Here is a 21,280-nt window from a genome sequence, read left to right as displayed (position 1 = left end):
ACTTTAGATTTGTCTAGATTTAAAGATAGTTTGTTGTAATCCATCCATGATTTTATTTTGATTAACTCTGTTCAACACATTGATAAGTATGGAAGTTTTTTAGTTCCATCAGACTCTGAATTTTTTTAACTATTTATCAATGAATTGAGCTCATTTGTCATTGAATATCTTTTCCAGAATGTTTGAGAATTGTGGAAGGAGAGAAATAGGTCTATAGTTTGTAAACAGGTGTTTGTCTCCACTCTTATAGATAGGAATCACTTTTTCCATTTTCATTTGGTTTGGGAATCTCCCAGTTTGTAATAAGTTACATATGTATGTTAGAGGCTTAGAAATACTGATAATCACCTTTTTCACCACCGTCATATCGATATCATGACAATCTGCTGAGTTTTTACTCTTGAATTTATTAACGATTGATATCAGCTCATTTTCATTCACATCAGAGAGAAAGATGGAGTGTGGGATCCTAGCGCTGGATGGAATATTTTCTATGTTGGTTTTGAACTTTGGAATTTCTGCTGCCAACGCTGGACCCACGTTTACAAAGTAGTTGTTAAGACCGTTTGATGCTTCATTCATAGAATAAGTTTGACCCGTCTCATCTGTAAAGTAATCTGGGTACCTTCGTTTTTTGTCCCTTTTTTTATGATGGTGTTTAATATTTCCCAATCTCACTTCACATTGTTTTTATTTTCATTCAGTAGATTATTATAGTTCACTTTTTTACTGTGCCGTGTTATTTCAGTCAGTTTATTTTTGTAGGATTTGTATCTCTGTTCATTTTCTCTCGATCTTTGTTTTAAGAACTTTTTATAGAGGTTATTTCTCTTTTTACAAGCATTTTGTAGACCAGTAGTTGAACAAGGACATTTAGCAAATTTGTTCTTGAATTGATAAATTGGACAATTCTTGTTGTATAGTGAGATAAATATTTCTAGAAAACATGTATAAGCAGTGTCCACATCTTTCTCTCTGAACACAGAATTCCAGTTTTGTCTGGTTAAGTCATTATTAAGAGAGTCAATTGTTTTTTCATTTCTTGACCTTTTATAGACAGATTCTTTGATTATTTTCTTTGTCTTTATATTGATGTCAGATAGTGTAAAAACTGGTAAATGATCAGTTATGTCACACATCACAAGTCCACTCATATAAGTGTTTTCTATGTTATCTGTGAATATACTATCAATAAGAGTAGTACTTTGAGCAGTGATTCTGCTGGGTCTAGTTATGGTTGGATGTAAACTCATACTGTACATTCTGCTGATAAAGTCATCTGTTGTTTTATGGTTTCCTGGGTTTATCAGATCTATATTGAAATCTCCACAAATAAACAATATTTTGTTATTTTGAGGGTGAAACATTTTTTCCATCCAGTCACTGAACACTTCTAAGCTTGACCCTGGTGACCTGTACATACAGCTGACAATGACATTACTCCCTGATTCATTACATACTTCAATTGTAATACATTCCAGTAATCCATCCACTGTAACTGACATTTTATCCATTACTGTGAACTTCACATTTTTTTGCACTTAAATTGCGACTCCTCCGCCTTTTTTGTTTACTCTGTTCACAGAACGAAGTTCGTAGTTTTCCAATTCAAAGTCAGCGTCCTTGTCGCAGCTAAACCAAGTTTCAGATATGGTTATGATGTTAAAGGAATGTTCCAGATTCTGTAAATAGTCCTTGATGTCTCCAAAGTTGGTGTACATACTTCTTCAAACTTTGTATTTTCTGATGGATTTTGATCATCTGTATGAAGGTCAGGTTCAACCCTTTTTACTGCTGGTTTGAAACCGCGGAGGAATCCTGAATGATGGCTTCAGGTATGCACGATAAAAGATACGTCAGTAGAATCAATGTGGATCAGGTTAAAAGTTGTTTTATTGAGCATGAATTCATCCGACCACATCTGAATGAGTTCCTGTGTCTCATCATTGTTGTTTTACGACATTGTTTTTAAGAGAATTCTGTTGAAACTACAATAGAGCTTTCACAGCAGCAGCCGGCGTGCACGCTGCATAGGAGACACAGAAAAGCAAGTTATACGTTTTCCAGTGGTGTTAAAATAAACGTTCTATTAAGTAAGCAGTTGGATCAATTTACCGATCACCTCATTTCTAACATGTTTACATCACATGACTGTCTGGTACGGTGACCGATTGGTTCAGTTGTTCTGCTCTCGGTTTGTTTCATATTTAGACTGAGGAATCTCTTAGCGAACAGAAGTTCGGTCTGATTGGAAACGATCAGAGAGCGGTTCCTGGTACAAGAAGGTAGTTATCTCCTGCCACAGCTCCGCGGAGAAAGTTGGTGTGTTTTCGTAGTAGTCTGGGGCGGAACTTGGAGCACAGATTCTTCCTGGAGGGAGCTGTTGGCATCAATCTGACATCAGCACGTTTCCACCCACTCGTTTTCATGGGTATGGGAGGGGCTGCTGCAGACAGTGCAGGTTTTTAGAGGATTACTCTTAAATGCATGAATGGGTCATCATAGTGAGGAATGAACAGTTAAATGAACTTCAAACCTCAGAAAGTAGAAATTTCATGGTAGAGCCCCTTTAAATTCAGACGTCAAGGGATTAATTAATCACAACATTTATTGGCATGAAAGCACTATATTTACAGGTTTTTTGAAAAAGTTTCTTTTATGAGGTTTTTGACATTATGACATTTTTTTTACTCTCACATGAAACATATAAATGAAAGCTGATAGTCTTCTTGGTGCAGAAGTTGCTCTCTCATGGCCTCTTCTCCAGCCCCCCTCACCAAATAGGACTGGACCCGTGAAGACTGTGGGAGGGCGTTTGTTTTGGACCAGCTCCTATGAAGGAGGTCGTGGACGGCGTCTCGAACAACTTGCTGAAGTTAGAGGATTAGGACTATGCAACTCTGGTTCCCGGCTCCTGTAAAGACCCATCCAACTTCTAAACTGTAAATTTCCCACCATGTCAAACATCTGCACAGCAGAACATCTCTGAACAGGCCAGAGGAGCTCCAGGAGAGGCTTCGCTCAGACACGTCTTCATAGCAGGAGGTGAGAGCGTTCCAGTCGTCAACCATGACTGACCCAACCATAAAACCACCTCCACCAGCTCCAGCTGCTGCTGTGCTTCTGAGGCTCCATGAAATGATGCAGAGGAAGTGAAACCTCCAAAAGAAATGTGCAGATTGTCGATGGGCGAAGAAAAGGTGAAGAAACTTTACAGTTCAGACAACTTCATCAAGTTCATGAAGGAACACATGGGGACCCAGCCTGAGACCGGCTGCTGCTTTTGCTTCTGCTGCTGAAGCCACAGGCGTCAGAGACATGCTTTCAACACACACCACTCGGTTTGGAGAAACTGCTCATTTCCACTTTGACCTGAATCTTTCAACTGTTCCAATTTTAATATCTGGTTAAAGCTTCCAAACTTCTTATAGTTTAACAGTACCACCAACGAGGAGCAGGAGGAGATGGCCCTCCAGGGAAATTATCAGCCTGATGAAAGCTGGTTGGTATTGGTGCATGGGTGTATATGCAGCATGTGTTAGTGGGTTTTGGTCAGCAGGTGGAGCCATTGCAGAGCCGTCTCTGAGCTCAGACACTGCAGGAGCCCAGGCATGACGCTTACACAGTGGATGTAGTGTAGACATCTGCCAGCAGTTGCTTCCTTTGATGGTGAAGCTGATTCCATCATAACAGCTGCAAGCCGGCTGGTGCAGAAAAACCTTAAGTATCAATAATTCCCATGACAAAAAGGAGAACATACTAATTATGGCAACACATGGCCAAGTCTAGGGGGAAAGGAAAAAGGAGACCCTTTTTATTTAAAACTGGACACCAAGTAAGAAGAAAAAAACTGTTTATAAAAATAGGGAATCCTGTGACCTGAAAGAAAGAACAAAATGAAATAATTACTGTGCTGGTTAAAACAAAAATACAAAATAAAAGGAATTGGAACCTTGGCCAAACATAAATAAGTCATGGAGACTGCTGATCCAGACATGTCGACCATCAGAGTCAGCAGCTCCTGATAATGTCTGTCTAACCAAAACTACCTAAAGAAAACAAATAAACAAAGCCTGAAAACTAAGACTACCAAGATCCAAACTAAAATAACAAAACCCAGCAGAGTAAGACTGATGAGGACAAAGCAGTACAACACAAACCTGAACCTCAAACCTGTACGTAAAAAGTTTCTATGATTAGACAAACATCTGGAGCTGGGATAGGCTCCAGCACCCCTGTGACCTGAAAAGAGATCAAGCAGGTTTAGGTGAGGGACGTTTACCTGGACATTTAATGTATAAGGACATTTCAAAGTGCTTTAAATTGAACACTAAACGTCCCACTCTAACTGTACCCCCATGTACTGTTGAAGTGTTCCCAGTGGTCTTTTAGGTTTTAGCTGAATCAAAAACCTGTGTTGTTTTTCACAGTTTCTGCAGGGTGGCAGGAGTTCATTAGAAATTTACCTCTGGGTTGTGGGCAGGAACCCTGCATTAATAATCCAGCATTTTCTGTTTACACTCTCTCCCGTTAGCTTACAGATCCTCACAAGATAACCAAAGAGGTTCATGCATGTTGGTGCTAAAGCGTTCAAAGCTTTATAAACCAGCAACAGAACTTGAAAGTCGACCCTCAGGCAGCCAGTGGAAAGTCCTCAGAACTGGACTGATGTGGTCTACTTTCTTTGTGAGAACCTGAGCAGCAGAGTTCTAAATAAGCTGCAGTTTCATGATTGAGTTTTTGGTCATCCTGTAAAAACACTGTGGCAAGTCGTCTAAAGATGAAGGCATAGACAAGTTTAGACATCAGATTTGTAATCCTTGAAATATTTTTAGGATGATAGTCGGCTGATTTAGTGACTTCATCTGGTTGTTTGTACACCACATCCTTTATCAAGACTAAAGTCATCTGGGGCCCGTTTCAAGAAGCAGGTTCGACAAATTTAGAGTTCAAACCTGAACTTAGAGTCACTGGACTCAAAATTCTCAAACTCAGGGTTTTTGGTTTCAGAACAGCTGAAAATGTTTGATTCAATCAACTTGAAGTTGTCAGAACCAGAACCAGATGTGAGCGTCGCGACCATAAAAAGCCCTGATCAATGGAGCAAAGACAGCACGATTCACCATGGCAACGGGAACAAACATCTGAGTTACGTACTTCCGGTGGTGGAAATTGATAAGTTCCTTCAATCATATGCGACTATAGGAGAACATTTTCATCAAGAAAAGCAACACAGCTGCAGCGGTAGAACAGAGAGAAAATATCTGCAGTTATTTGAATGATTCCAAATAATGAATAATTAATGTCCGGAAGGTTACCCACCCCCCACCCCCCACCTACACACACGGATATCACGGCACGCTAAAAAGAAACTGTAGCTGCCTGGCATATGTTAAAAAGTATTTCTTTAATTTTAATTCTCAAGACGTAAAACATATTCGCCGAATTATGTTTTTTTAAGTGTAAAAACACTTTCCATAGCCGGGAATCGAACTCAGGCCTCAGCAGAAGGAAGCAGCACTTCTGACGACCAAGCTAATTGACACAAGTACAAGACGGTAGATGAGTTCAGATAATTTGTCAGTGTTTGACATTCAATGATTTCTATTGTTAAGGGTTTAAAATAAGGAAAAGAAAACTGTATTTTTTAATAGCGAGTCCCTGGAAAAACTAACTATTTAAAATATCGCTGAAATAAAAATGAATCAGGAAACTGCAGTCAGTCGACTGGTGTCCTCCAAATCCTCTACCGACGTAAATAACATTTCCTCTGGATTAATCAGCCTCCTCTCTACATGATCCTCTATGAATGAACATGTCATTTTGGTTTCTGCGTGGTGAAAACGTGACGTCTCTAATGTGAATGTTCTCTAAATGTTCATGAGGAACTCATATTTGAACATCTTTCACTTTAAAAAGGGGCGGAGACCTCAGAGAACTCTAAGTTTCCTGAAGAAAACCTGCTACCGACCAGGTTTCGTTCACAGACTCAGTTACCATAGTGATTGATTCTGAGTTCAGCTTAACCCGCTTCTTAAAACGGGCTTGGTTTGACCCACTTTCCCGGGTTTGAGTTATCTCTCTTTCTGGAACCAAAAACTCAGAGTTTTGGTGAATTTAAAGTTCAGGAACTCAGAGTTCCAACAAAACCTGCTTCTTTATCGGCCCCCTGCTCATTTTGGTGATTTTATGTATAACAACAAAACCTTGTATAAAAGTGATGCTTTGCCCTGGCTCCTTCTATCTGTGTGCAGAGTCACAGCATGATGCATGCAGGCAGCACGCTCATGAAGCCTCCTGTCTGAGGTTTGAACCTTCATGCAAACAACTACATTAGATTGAAAGGAATTAAGTCGACACCTGCACCTCTAACATGGTCAAAGATACTCTTAGTTTTTTTTACTTTTTTTCTGAACTCATTGTATGCACAAAAGGAGACAGGAGACTCCCTCATTGGGATCAAACTAGAGTCTAGATTACTTGTTTTTATATTTTTATTTTGTGTCTGTCACTGTTTAAACTGTGTTGTGTGTATGGAGCAAGGACAGCCACCTAATTTCCAGAAGGATTAATAAAGTATATCTATCTATCTATCTATCTATCTATCTGGTCATTCGAATGATGCAGCAAACGACCCTCAAGAGCAGGGGTATTCAAATCCAGGCCTCGAGGGCCAGCTTCCTGTAGGTTTTCCAGAAATTCTGCCTTATCTGCTGCTAATTTCCAGGATCAGGTATGTTTAGCCAATAAGGAGCTTCAATGGAAGGTTGGTTGGAAAACATGTAGGACACCGGCCCTCGAGGCCTGGATTTGAATACCCCTGCTCAAGAGTAGACCCGCTTTCTGTGAGGATTGTGGACTTTGGTTTCGTTTTTGCTGGTTATTTTATGGTTTTAGTCATGTTCTGTGTTGAAATGTTCCTCAGTCACATCAGTGTGAGGCTTGTCAAGATCTACAACTGTCTTCATTTCAGTTAATCACCCTCAGTCCATTTAAGTGTCTGGTTTTCAGGTCATCTGCTGTGTCGCCAGTTTTGTTTCTCCATTGGTTTTTCTCATGTTCTGGTTCATTTGTTAAATGCTTTAGTTCCTGCCTGGTCTCCTGCGTTTGGGTCCTTCACCAGCACTTCCTGAGACTTTGAGCGCCCTGCAGCTGCTGCCTATGCCACTGAACTCCTTCGTGAATCAGTGGAATCACTTTTTCAGGAGAGACCCGTCCTGTTCTAGGACGTTGTGCTTCTGTCTCACAAAAGTTGATGTTCTGATGAACTGGAAGGTTTGGGTGTTGGAGGTTCAGCCTTTACCAGCTGATTTCTGAAATCTTATCCCTCATGATGTTTCATGAAAACACGCCGTTTTAACTCAGAGTGCTTCTCTCTTGAATTTAAATCTGCATCAGTGCTTCTTTCCTGAGGTACATAAACCAGAGGGGACAGTGGGACAAAGTCAGGGAGAGCGGGGTGGAGGTGGGGGGAAAGTGGGCTCTGCATGAGTCATCCATCACGTCAGCAGCAACAAAAAACAAAAAAGAGGGTTATTTTTAGCTTTGAAGCAGCTGCTGTTGAAGATGATTGTCCTACGCTGAAGTGAAGGATGCAGGACCAGAAAACCGTAACTGCACAACCTGTTTGTTGAAGCAATGTAAGAAAAACCACAGCTCAGGGTCCCAAAGCTCCGCCTACTTCATGATTGCACGTTTCCAAAATTATGACTGTTTATGACAGATTCAATTCCTTTGATCTCATTTTATCTCCCAAAGAATTAGAAGCTTTATTATTTAGAAAATTTGATAGAATTTCAGATCTGCATATTTACGTCCAATATAAAAGCAGGGACTCAATACAAAAAAATTCAAAATCATTATTTTCATTTTTACCAGATAAGAATGAAACATTTTAGTATATATTGACAATTTTCATTATCTTTTATTACAATAATCAATGTGATTTTGAAATAAATGTTCTTCTGGACAGCAGGGGGCGTGGAGGGGCTTCTGCTCTTCAGCTTCATTCATTCACTGCACTGCTGGAAAAAAAGGTCTCCTCCTCCATCATGTTTACTACTGTAGCGCATGCTGCACATGTAGGACAAGCAGAGATTTGGAGGTCGAGGCTGCATGCTTCACTTTATTGTGAAAACAGGCTGTGTTTCAGCTCAGGGAGCAGAAAGCAGAGGCTAAGTGTGCCAGCAGAGCCCCAACACTCCCAGCACCAAAACAACAACAACATGGCATCTTTTGTCTGCGGTCGGACAACCTCGTCCCCCCAGTATCCAAACAGAGAAAGCCTTTTGGTTGCTAGGCAGGCGCCGGCACGGCAGTGTTGCCAGGGGAATGCCTGCATGCAGGGCAGCTGCAGAGATGGTGGATATGATGGGGGTTGGGGGTTCGAGCAGCTCGCTGGTAGGGGAGGAGCTATGCAAGTTCAAGGCCGCAGTTTCCACAACACGCCAGAGCTGGAAATGACATGTGTGTGTGTGTGCATGAAACAATGCACGTGTGTGGGATCAGACAAAGCAGGGGGAGGGATGTGAGGCTGATGTAACATGGAATGCTCAGGAGGGCGTCTAAGCAGATTTGATGTTCTGCACACGTAAACAAAAACATATGCATATTTAATGACAGATCAGGTCTGGGTTAGAGCCAGCCCTGAGCAGAGAACCACGTTAAATCAGACAGAAAGGATTTGGACAACGGGTCTTTGACAACAGGAGGAGGATTTAAAAGGTCTAATATTGAAAAGTCGATATAGGTCAAATGGTTTGTATGAGTGAGAAGAAGCAGAAATAGGAAGCAGCAAACACATTTCCCCACATTTCAACCTGAACGTGTGCAACAATGACGAACACTGACATGAAGTCCAGTTTCTTCTGACTCTGCTGATGCTGAAGCCTCACGTGTCTGTCAGCTCAATGGCATCCACTGTTTACCTGCAGGAATGACAGTGACCCCACTATAGGTTTCATTCATAATAATACAATATGAGGTTTAAAAAAGGTTTTTATATTTGATTTTTTTTCTTTATTTAAAACAGTTATAACATTGTGATTCTCCTCAGACAACATGAAATGTGGAGCTATGCCTCATTTTTTTGGATTTTGTTTTACATTATTTGGGAGTAATTCATTTTTATTTTGTTTCTACATGTTGGATATCTGCTATGAAACATAATAAGGGTTTGATCTTAACACTTTCAGTAAAAAAATCGACACAGTTTGCTATGCGACTTGACTTTTTTCAAGTTTGTTGTGAAATCATGGTGCAATATAATAAGAAATATCTGTTTTAAAAAGGAGAAGAAACTGGGGTTGCAGTAAAACAGGAGTCTGCAACCTGAGGCTCTGGCGCCACATGCAGCTCCTTCATTCCTCCACTGTGGCTCTTTGGCTTTGAATAATAATGCTAACGATATCAGTAAATGAAACAAAGTTAATTTCTTTTACCTTATCAGTGTTGCCATTTATTTAATTTAATTGTAATATATCAGATAGTTAGGAAAATAATGGAAAGAGTAGTTTATTATTAGAATAAAAATAAAGTACATATAAATGTATTTTTAAAAAATTGATTCTACACCAGTGTTATGTTTATATTCAATAGTAAAAAGGAGGAAATGGACAAAGCGCATCAAAAGGCATACAAATAGAAAAATAGCATGTTTGAATTGACTTCCTTGATTATTTGACACAAGGTTTTATTTTTGAAGGGATGTGCTGCTGTCAAAGGTAACAAAAGTTGAAACTGTAGACTAAGAAAATGATATCAATTCAATTATTATAATTATTTAAAACATAATTTGTATGAATAAATAGACACAAAATAAAATGTGTTTTTCTAAACAAAGACTTTGTGGCTGTTGCTCGGTTTTGGACCAAATGGCTCTTTCAGAATTAAAGGTTGCAGAATCTGCACTAAAACATTGATGCCACTAAAAACAGAGCAAATTGTAACGTAGTAAAAATGTTCAAAAAGGCTCCAAAGATTAAAGATTTGTTTTTATGTTTGCTGCAAACATTTGCATTGTTTAACGTTTCACTTGCCGTCCCAGCTACAGCTTTGTTAAAAAAAAAAATCAAAGTACTGTTCATAAAGCTGACTTCTCACTTGCAGATTATTTTGCCATCAGTTTTCCTTCATGAAAATACAATCAGCAGAATTCCGCGTTTACTCATAAATCTCTTCAGTGGCTGCTGCGTAAAATACGCTTGTTTCTACGCACACAGAGTCTTCAGTATTCGGGTGGTACCTTGCTGAAAGCGGCGGGCCATGAAATGACCCTCCGGGTTACATGACGATTAATTGGAGCTAATTTTGCCCAAAGGTCAGACGGTTGTGAAACGAGCCCCTCCAGCGGGTAAGATGGAGGCAGGACGCAGGAGAAGGAGGCTCAGCGCGCAGAAACGTGACGAGGCAGCCAGAGAGCTGTTATGCAACCGCTGACCCACTAACACATATCTGTGGCAGCGGAGACGCAGGAACTGGAGCAAAGTGTCCGGGAGCGCACCGCAGCAGATCCACGCCAGCAGCCGCACCGCAGAGACCCCGCAGCCCGGCCGGCAGGACAGGCGCCAACTTTACACATTGAGAGAGGTTTCCTGTGCGGGAAGACGCGGACTGAGACAGCTTTTGTGTCGGGGAAGCCTGCGCCGTCCGTCCCCTCCTCCAGCTTCAGGAAAGGTATGTTTTGACGCTTCGCCTTTGCGCCTCGCCGCGTGCGTCAAATCAGAACAACAAAAAAAAACCTTCCAGCCTCGATTACGTGACAATCGTGGCCGCTTTTTATTCACACGGTGAACTGCTCTGCCGACTCGTCCCGCGTCCACGCGTGACTTTGCGGCTCTTTTTGTTGTCACGTAACGCACGGCCACGCAGGCTCGCCACATTGTTCCACAGCGCGGTTCCGCTCCGACCGGAGAAACGGATCTCGAACACGAGCGGGGGCAGTGTGGCGCGCGGTGGGGGTTTCCACGGCCGTGGATCCGCCGTGTTGGAGGTGGCGCACGTGGCGCGAGCCGCCGCCGCTCCATGCAGGTCAGTGGATCAGATCTGCTGAGATTTCATCCACTGCAGAACCGAGAAGATGTTTCCTAATGTTTGGATCAGAATCCTTCTGAACAGAGACTGAGAGCTTTGGGCTTTCTGTTGTTCAAGTGGAATCGACTTTCCACAATGGAAACAGGATTTTTCCCGACCCCCCCCCCCCCACACACACACACACACACACTCATGTAAGGTGTGAAGCCCTCTGCTTGACTTTGAGAGAGTTTGCGGGATGACATAACCACCGCACACAACAGGGAGACGCGTGGAACAGGCGCTGCCTCCTGGGATGAATTCCTCTGTTTGCAGGTTCTTCTGTCTGAGGCAGAAATGTTGGAGAAGCTCTCAGCAGTGATGCAACAGCAGCTGGGTGTCTGCTGCTGCTATTTTGGTCTCTCTCCCCAGTCAGAAGGATAAAGGCCGAACCAGATATAGTGCTTCTGTTTTATCTTAGTTTGGAAGTTAAATGGACAGAATCCTCCTGCTCCTGACAGCTGCTCCGGTTTGTCGCAACCAGACCTCTGAATGTAGGTCAGACCTGGATCTGGGTGAGGAGACACGTGAGGATTGTGGGTTAAGTGTTGGCCACTCCTTTGACTTGTAATGCCGCACTGGGAATCAGACTCAACAGGAAAAGATTAAAACATTGCTGTTTTCCCGTGCTCTATGCGTCAGGAGGCACGTCGTCCTGGAGCTCGGCTGACCTAGATTCTTCTGTAATGATGTGGTTTGACAAATGCCCACGGGGCAAATGGCACTGGAACCTTTAGAGGATGGGAGATGTGGACGCTTCCCCTCACACTTGGCTCACAGGAGGTCACAGGTGAAGCATTCCTCCTGCAGCAGCAAGTGTCTGTGAGCGGCCTCGGGGCCTGGGCCTTTGTCCCCGCCACAATAACTGCCGTAAATCGTGTTTTGGAGGCTGTCGGGCAGCAAACGGGGCGCGTTTCGATGCATTAGCCTTTCGATTCCAGCCGAGGAGTGGAGACTGCAGGGCAGAGACCTGTGGCGTCTGCTGCCGTGTCACATGCATGCATTACACAAGCAACAGGAGAAATTCAGAGCACGTACGCCGTGAGCAACAACAGCAGCCCCTCCCCATGCAGTCCTAAGAGAGAGCCTGGGAGTGAATTTGGCTGCAGAGATGGGTGTGAGGCGTGACGTCGGCGCCGTTGCCCCGACTGCCTCAGACTCACATTGTTATGTGCTCACTGTGCTGTCACCGGCAGACGAAGGTTAGACCAGCAGGCTTTCATAACCTGCAGCTTTGCTAAAATTCCTCTCATGTCCACCAACTGGATTCCTCCCATAACCCGCCTGCTCTCGTTCTGCTCCTCTATTTTTAGAGTGCACTCTAATACTCCCTACCTCCCCGCCTCTCCCTCCCTTCCAGTCCCACTGACCTATTTTGTGGCGGCGCACCGTCAAAGACAGGAGGAGTGTTTACAGCTTTGCGCGGTTTTTAGGTCAGTGGGACAGCGCAGACGTGTGCGTGCTTCCTCCCCGCCCGCCCGCCTTTGTTTGGCACAGCCCATCCCTGCGTGTCGTTAGGAAAATGATCCAGCTTTGGTTACCGGGCTGGAAAATGGTGCCGGAAAATGTCCTGTTTTCTTTTGTGTGTGTGTGTTCAGGCTTCTTTGTGTTGAGCGGAGGGGTATGGAGAAAAGGGAGCAGGCTTCAGACTCCTCCCAGGGAAACGGCTCCATGTTCAGGGCAGTTTTCAGTTAGTTTGAGGGTGATCCGCTCTAAAACAACCCGTTATGTAACTGGCTGAGCAGTCTGGGGAATCTGGATGAGTTCGGTACATGCGTTGGTTTGAATCTTTTCTATGAGGGTCACTATATGATGAACATTATACCACAGTGTTACACAATCAATGCAGTAAAATAAGCCCAAAACAAGGAGGCTTAGCAGACACTGCTGCCTGCTCTGATGGTTCTTCTCAGTCCTAGACTTACTCTGCTGCTTCCTGGTTTGAATGCAGGGTTGGTCCTGACTCATCCTACCGGTACCAGAGTTCTGTTGAAGTTGCTAACCTATGGCATGTCTACCTTCGGGTTATTCCTGATGTTGTGTCTGATTAAGTATAAGATGAGTGAATAGCTTGCTAATAAAAATAAAAAGTAGCATTACCTGCGATAATGCTAGTGTGAATGCTTTTAGCTGAATGTGGTCACAGAGTATGCTGAGGCTGTTCGCTGAAAATGATGAAGTTACTAACTTTAATTACTGTGTAATGTCCTGAACGTGCTGAACGTTTTGATACCAAACTTGTATAATTTGCAGAAAGTGCCCGAATATTTGAAGAATTACATGAGAAAAATCGTAAAATTGGCTTAAAATGTCAAAAATTGTGTACAATTAAACAAAATGCGTAAATAATAGTACAAGCATGAATCTCTTGAACATCCTGAATGTTTTGATTGCAGAATTTGCAAAAATGTGAAAAAAATTCCTATGAATTTTTAATAGGAATGAAAAATCGCATAAATTGTGTAAAATCTTAAAAAAACGAAAAATGTACGAATACCAAAAGTACGAGCAGGAAAGTCCTTAGCGAGCTGAGCATTATGGTACCAAGAATGCAGAAATAGTTGAAAGTGTGATTGAGTTTTTACAAATCCAAAAATGTACAGAAGAAAAAATAGGAAATAATAATGAAAAGAAACAGGATCACTGTAGTGCGAATGCTTCCAAAGCTTTCACACAACTACAACCTTTTAATTGTCTCATCGTGCAAACACTTGCAATATTAGAACTGTAATGTCCTGCAGAGTTTAGATCCACCTCCGTTTTGGGTTCAGGTGTGAACATGCCTGGCTGATATGGAAAATAAAAGCAGTGCGGCTGAATTCAGTTTTTTAAAGCTGTTTATTCTTATTTAGGGCTGCCATGAATAGTCGACTGATCGATGACGAATTTAATAGTCGATTAGTCGTTTCTTTATGTTATAGGGAGTCAGAGTGTAATAAGTTAAAAAAAGCTGTGAGCGTTCAGCACCAAAACATGTATATTAGTTACATTTGAGTCAGTAAGAGCAAAACTTTCTTTGGTGAAAAATAGTTCCTTTGTTTCAAATTCAAACCTCATTTAATTTAATCTTGTTTTAATACCAGAAACTAATGAAGGACAGAAGTTGCACGATTCATTAAAAGTTTAATAAACTATAATCTTCACTGTGTTTGTTTTTAGTTGGTTTAAAGCTAATCATGGTTAAGATCTGTGCTTAAATCCAGTTTGTGCAATTAGTTGACTAATTGGAAAAAAAAATCTAAGATTAGTCGACTATTAAAATAATCGTTTGTGGCAGCACTATTCTCATTTTGGATTGTAAAGATCAGGGGTCCCCAAACTTTTTCTTGTGAGGACCACATAATTGATGTGGAGCCGGGGTTGGTTTGTTGGCTAACAGATGAAGTGTAACAATCACAGACTAAACATAAATATTTATGTCTTTCCAGAAAGCCACACACAGCTACATTTTAAATAATTAATCTCAGTAATCTTCAAAGAAAATAATGATACTAAAATATTTAAAAAATGAATCCAATACATATTCTCTCCTCTCCCGTCATAGTTCAGATTGCAGAAAGGTGGAATAAAAAGTCATGTTTTATGTGGTTCTTGATCGGCCAGATTAGAAAAAAAAATCATGCATCTCTGATAGTGTTTGGGGGGCCGGCCTGAATGTGGAGGAGGGCCAGATCCGGCCCGTGGGCCGTAGTTTGGGATTTATCTTTCATAGCAGTTCTTTTGATGCTTTTATGACTCTTCCTTTCCTCTAAAGCAGGGATAGACAACTCCAGGCCTTGAGGGCCGCTGTGTCTCATGATTTCCAGATATCCAAACCCACTCATGACTGATTACCTGGTTCAGGTGTGTCCAGCCAGTTCGAACATGCTGGAGCAGGGTCTGTTGGAAGGCATGCAGGAATGCGGCCCTCGTGGCCTGGAGTTGCCTACCCGTGCTCTAAACTAGAATTTCAATATATTTCAGACACAATTTGGTCCCAACCTGGATTTTTGGGTCGAGCTTTTGTTTTTTAGTATTGGATTTGTGTATAACTAAAATACAATAACAGTTTACAAACCCAGAATTTTTTTTTTTTTTTTGCTACTAATCAAGTAACAATGAAGAAAACCCCTTCAGTGAGCTCACACTGTGCCTGTGTCATTGTAATAAAACAACAAATTATAGATCCTTTTTAAACTTACAACTTTTGATTGATACTTTCATCATAGATCTACTGGTATACAGTAGAGATGCAGAGATTCACCATCCCTGCGACTCGGTTTCATGGTGTGACGTTTGGTTTTGACCTGAGAACTGTGGCGTCCCTTGTCTTTACTGACTAGATCTCCAGGTGGAATTGAGAGTCTGGACACTCAGACTTCTCAGCTTGTATAAAGAAAACCTTAAGTCAGCTCACCTTAAATTGTTCTAACATGAGTCCTGTTTAGAATCCAATGATCTGGGATGATAAAGGTGCAGTCTTTACTGGACTGAACTGCATCCTCATCACTGTTACACAGGCTCAGTGACCTGGATTCTTTCTGCGCCAGTGAAACAGTTTCTGTGCAGTCATGTGGTACTAATGACATATCAACTGCAGCGAGAGGCTTAAAACTGGAGCAGATCTTGTTGTTACATAACAGCGAAGCGCCGTCAACATCCCTCTGTGGCGCATTGTTTTTAGTCTGTGACGCAAGCCTTGTTGGGTAGGAAAGGCTTCCTGTTGAGCACCGATGTTGACACCGCACAAGGAAGCCCAGCAGCTCTTGGCGTTGTGTAATTTTAGACGGTGTGATGGCTATCTGAGTAAGTGAGAAAGCGGTGGCAGAACTACCTCAACAAGCAGAAATCATATTTGTACATCCTCAGCGCTTGCTCAGACTAAAGTTACAGTGAGTCAACATTCGTTGGTTCTGCTGTCAACTCTTTATTCGTCCATACCAGCATTAGATCATTCCTCCTCACATCTGCGCAGACTTTTCAGAGTAGAACTGACACTTTTAATGACAACTGGAGTTTACAGTGTGAAGTGAATGCAGGGAATTTTCTGACTTCTTTCTTCCTCTTTGTTCCCCTCCCCTCTCTCTCATTGTTTCAGTAACCCAGTTATCAGTCAGCAAACGAGCGGGATCGTGGAGGAGCCTTGAACCAGACGTACTGACCTACATTCAGCTAAGACTCAGCAGGAATTGGGGCAGTGGTCTGACGGACCGCTCCGCTGAAGAGACACCCATAGAGCTTTGGAGGACTTTCTGGAGAAGTTCATTCTTTGTTCTTTTCCACGCTTCTGAAAGACTACTTCAATGTCTGAGGTTTTTGTGGAGTTCCACCTCTTTTTAATCTTTCTGGCTAATCTGGACACTTGAACGTTTTGCTCTCAAGAAGAAAGTAATGTAAATCAATGAGGCTTTTGCTTCAAGGTTCACAAACTACTCTCCCAGAATATTTTGCTGACCCTGCTACATAGACCCAAACCAGCCAGGAAGCAGAGGAACCTCACGCATTCACATTTCCCCTCCTCGTCTTTGTTAGGGTCATCCTCTGGCCCCCCAGCTGGGAAAAACATGGAGAGTCTCAGTCTGCACATCCCAGCCGCCAGCACCAAAAATGCCATAAAAGGAGATACTTTTAGCCCCTACAGCAGCGGCCTCCCATCCCCGGCACCTGAAGGACGAGGTGGTAGACAGTCCAAAAGCGCCAAGCCCACCATGACCTCTCGCCGCAAACGCGAGTTCATTTCCGATGAAAAGAAAGACGCCTCCTACTGGGAAAAACGAAGGAAGAACAACGAGGCTGCCAAGCGCTCCAGAGAAAAGCGACGCATCAACGACATGGTGCTGGAGAACCGGGTCATAGCGCTGAATGAGGAAAACGTGCGCCTGAAGACGGAGCTCCTGCAGCTCAAGCTGCGCTTTGGTCTGATCAGCGCGGCCTCCTACATGGAGAAGAGCCAGCAGATCTCCAGCAGCGCAGCAGAAGTCAGCAACAGTAGCGGCAGCGCGAACGGCACTCCCAGTGGCAGTGCCTACCTCTCCAGCAGCGGTTACTCCAGCGCGTCACAGGTCATGCTGAACTCCGACTCCTCAGAGACGGAGCAGTCCAGCCGCGGCGAGTGTCCTGCCGCGCTCCACAAGTACTCTCCTCTGGGCTCCGTGTCCGACATGTCCGACGGCTCGTCCAGGGACAGCCCCGATCCCATCAGCTACAGCATCAAGAAGGAGCCCTCTGGCTTGGAGATGGCTGGACTGGACAGCAGCAGGCAAAATGGGATCTACCACAGCGGTCTCACCTCTATGGGTTCCTCTCACCAGACAAGCGTCCTGTTGGCTGAAACCGCCAAGAACTACCAGCATCACCAACATGAGCAGCCGTGCCGCATGGAGACTTCCAGTCCTGCTCCTCAGGCCACGTCTGCACCCCGGAGTGTCATCCTGTACCAGTCCAGCAGCGGCTGCTACCCCATGGAGAGCCAGAGGCCAGAGGAGGGCAGACCCCCTCAGCACGCCGCGTCTTCCCAGTTCTCAGACTGTTCTTTGAGCATCACAGAAGTTGCAGAGAAGTTGAAAAGGACAAAGACCATGGACTCGCCCCAGTACGAGTACGCCAACGAGCACGCCGAGGAGCTGCAACAAAGTTATCACAGCAACCAACAGCCACACCAGAACCTCCACCACTGCAGCTACCAGGGTCAGGAAAACTGTCTGCAGCCCCCCGAGAGCCACCAGAACCCCTTCGCCCCCAATCTCATCGATAGCGAGGAGGGCAAGCCCTCATACATACAGCATAACGGCTACCTCAGCACGCTGGATGAAGAGCCACCGGTGCTCACCTATGAGGGGGGGCCACAAGCTGATGGCTTCTATCAAGAAAACTTCTCCGCTAAAGACACCTCCTCCAGCGATGGAGACCCCCGCAGTTCAGACAAGGAAGGCTCCACCGATGACGAGTCGCCGTCCTCCTCCTCCTCTGACATCAGCAGCTACCACCAGAAGATGGAGGAGGCCACTGGTTTGCTTGGCCAGAGCCAGGCGGAGGTCAAAGCAACCGCGCTGCCCCACAAGCTCCGCCTCAAGTACAGAGCCCTGTCCAATGGGGCGTCTGGAGCTCAGCCGGAGGGCGGAGCCATGCCGCTTTCACCCACGTTGCCCCAACATCCGTACTTGGCTCTGCCCAACAACCCCCACAGCAGCCAGGCCAGCGAGGAGAGCAAAGAGCTGGAGGCCGACGAGGAGGAGCTTCAGGTGAACGAGAGGGCCGAGGCCAAAAGGGAGGCGGGGAAAAGGGGGTCCAGCAGTGGGAGGGGGGTTCGCAATAAAAGGCGAGATTAGAAGGAAATGAAGCAGAGTCCAGACCGGAGGAGCTGCTGTGGGTCAGTCAACCATCTTCACTGTGTCACCTCCACACCCCCACCCACCCCCATGACCCCTCCTCTGTGGAAGTTCTCACAGTTTTCCAGTGATTGGTTGTTGTAGTTTGCCTTAGTGGCGGGCCAGTGTTTGTTGTGGCATTGCAGGAGCATTCCTTCGACCAAAGACACACACATTTCCTGTACAACCCCCCATTTTCAAACACACAAGTTCTCTCCACTCCTGAAACATTTAAATTGTATATTATTGTATCATATGAATTTTCATAAAGGATTATATATTTTAAGAAGAAAAATGTGGCAAAAACCTAAAAAAAAGTTCAAAGCAGCAGGATGTGGAAGCTGTAGATTTCTCAGAGGGGGGGTTCGTCTTTTTAAAGAAAACTTTGTACAGTCTCTTTCCATGTGGGAAACGCCTCAATGAAACAAAAATCACCACCCGCCAAACACAGCTGGATGTGGGGGCTTGTCCGGGCTCAGGCTGGCCCGCTGTTCATCCACATCCGTCTTTTCCCGTAGAAACAAACAGCAATGCTGCTCTCTTATGACATGGTGCCTCTTTAATGTGATGTTACCCCCCACACCGCTGGCAGGAGTCTCAGCCCCCCTAGCACTGATTTGTTTCAGCGACTGTCGATCGTAGTGTGTAAACTGTTTGACGTCCCGGTGCCTGCTCTGGCCGCTGTGTATAAATGTAAAGTTGTTTCTCTTGTATACTGCATTCTTTATTTTATTGCCATTATTATTTTATTATTATTATTATTTTCTAAAATGTTTTGTGTGTTTTTTTTTCTCCCTTCCACTTGTCTTGTTTCGTTCTAGGCTCTTCCTGGTTGTGCTGTGTATTTACTCATGTGCCACCCTGTACCAGTTACCATTTGTATTTTGTGTTGCTGTATACTCTTCCTGAAAACAAAAAAAGGAAAAAGGTTTGTTCTGCAGTGATCAGGTGTTGATATAACTCAAATGCAAAGGCAGAATTGTTGAAAGTCCAGATGTGGGTAAAAAAAAAAAGAAAAGAATTAAAGTTTGTTAAAGTCACACATGACTCGTGTGTCATTCTCTTTTTCAGTCGTTGGTAAGAAACAGACATCACTGTCGGTGGAAGAACATGAATCAATTATAAAAGCTGTTAGTGATTTGTTTAAAGAAATAAATCTGCATTTGTAATATTTTCACTCTGCATTGTCAGTTTTGATACTAGACCAGAGGTCTACAACCTTGAAAATAGCCATTCGGGTCAATTTCTCACCAACCAAAACCCAGTAGGAGCCACAAAATCTTCAGTCACCATTTAGAAAAATAAGATTCTGGTTTACATCTATGTTTTTGCTACTGACATGATACATTTAAATTAACTGTTACGTTTTTTTGCCATAAATAAAACAAACATGAAGAGAATTTTTTTTTCGTAAATAATATAGTTCATAACTTTTTACAGATGCATGACTTCCTTTCAAAATAAAAGTCATCCTATACCATAGGATCATGTTAATGCAGCAAATGCAGAAGGTAGTGTGAAGTCATCAATGATCTTTTATTTTTCTGAAGTTCCGTTTCTGGTTAATTTTAGCCACAAATTCATGAATTTAACCAACAAAAACTAAACCAGAGGTAATAAAGTGACTTTACCATATATTAAAACTATGAATAATTCTTTAAATCCTTCAGTTTGTTCAAAAATACAAAATCTGCTTTATAATCTAGTGGATTATAACTTAATGTAGCATTAATTCTGGTTGTGTTTACTGACAATAAATTGATTTTCTGTGATAAATGAAGCTCAAATTCAGTTCAATTGTGTCAGTATGACATTGATAAACTACAAAGGATTGATGGAGAATTGTCAAACTGAATAAAGTTTAAGTTGATTTATTTTTTTTAAATATTTTTTTACTTACTTATTCTTATACAGTTACTTTTTCATTTTTTAAAAGTATTTTATTTTAACCAAAGATCCACATGTTGCTGCGGAGCTGCGGGTTGCAGAGTGCTGTCAGAGGTCTAAAACCTCTTTTGCTAAAAGAGCCATTTGGACCAGTTTCTTCCTGTCCAAAACGCTTTTACCTTTTAAAAAATACGTTTTGTGATTCTTAAGTTATTCATTTATGAAATTTAGCTTTTAGATATTTACAAAACAGGGATACTTCCCAAGCTCTGCTGCACATGCACTAAACCCTCATCTGTTCCTAGTGTCTAGTTCAGGTTCTGGAGAAGAGAAGATGGTATCTTCACATTGACTGCAGTCAAATGAGCCGCCGTTCACATTTCTGTGGTCAAATCAGCATCACTGGATTTTTGGTGTGAGTTTCATCCAATACTTACGGTAGCAGGACTGAGAACGCTGGAAAATCTCCACCAGACTCCACGGAGCTTCTTGATGTGACCACGGAAATGTGAACGGCGGCTCATTTGACCGCAGTTGGAAAGGATTGTAAATCAATGAAAGAGCATTTTGATGTTAGCTTTGATTATTTTATCAAGAACTCTGAGAAACCAATGATTGAATGTATTGATCACAGTCAATAAACATTGGAGAATTAGCTAAAAGAGTCTTTGGTGAACTGGAAGGAGAAAGAATCAGGATTTTGGAGGAAGTTCTGTCCATGAAGATCTTCACTTCCTCGTCCAGCTGACATCCGGATCAGAACCATACGGCTGGACATTACCCAGATTGGTGGATGTTTTTATGTAGTAGCTGTGAAGATTTATGCTAGAGAGACACAGAGCTATCATAATCAGACGGGGGGGATCAGGGGCGGAGCTCCAAAAGCCACACCCCCTCAGAGGAGATTTTGGAAACGAATGCTTCAGATCAACATGAAGAATGTCTTTTAAATACATTTAGATCATGGGATTTTGGTT

The 21,280-nt window shown here is 43.0% G+C and overlaps 1 protein-coding gene across 1 annotated transcript; it reads left to right on the top strand.

Moving 5' to 3' along the window:
- Positions 1–10,165: 10,165 nt before the first annotated feature.
- LOC112137572 lies at positions 10,166–19,463 on the top strand. The gene is made up of 2 exons (XM_024259961.2): positions 10,166–10,674; positions 16,148–19,463. The coding sequence occupies exon 2, from the start codon at positions 16,614–16,616 to the stop codon at positions 18,375–18,377; it is 1,764 nt and encodes a 587-aa protein (XP_024115729.1). The 5' UTR covers positions 10,166–10,674; positions 16,148–16,613; the 3' UTR covers positions 18,378–19,463.
- Positions 19,464–21,280: the final 1,817 nt, after the last annotated feature.

Source organism: Oryzias melastigma, linkage group LG1 (assembly GCF_002922805.2).
Source record: "Oryzias melastigma strain HK-1 linkage group LG1, ASM292280v2, whole genome shotgun sequence".
NCBI classification, from domain to species: domain Eukaryota; kingdom Metazoa; phylum Chordata; class Actinopteri; order Beloniformes; family Adrianichthyidae; genus Oryzias; species Oryzias melastigma.
The sequence above is the reverse complement of the archived record's forward strand: the minus strand, read 5'-3'. Positions and strand labels throughout refer to the sequence as shown.

Bases quoted from the DNA above. Each gene is read 5' to 3' on its own strand.
- LOC112137572 (XM_024259961.2), top strand. From the start codon at position 16,614: ATGGAGAGTCTCAGTCTGCACATCCCAGCCGCCAGCACCAAAAATGCC.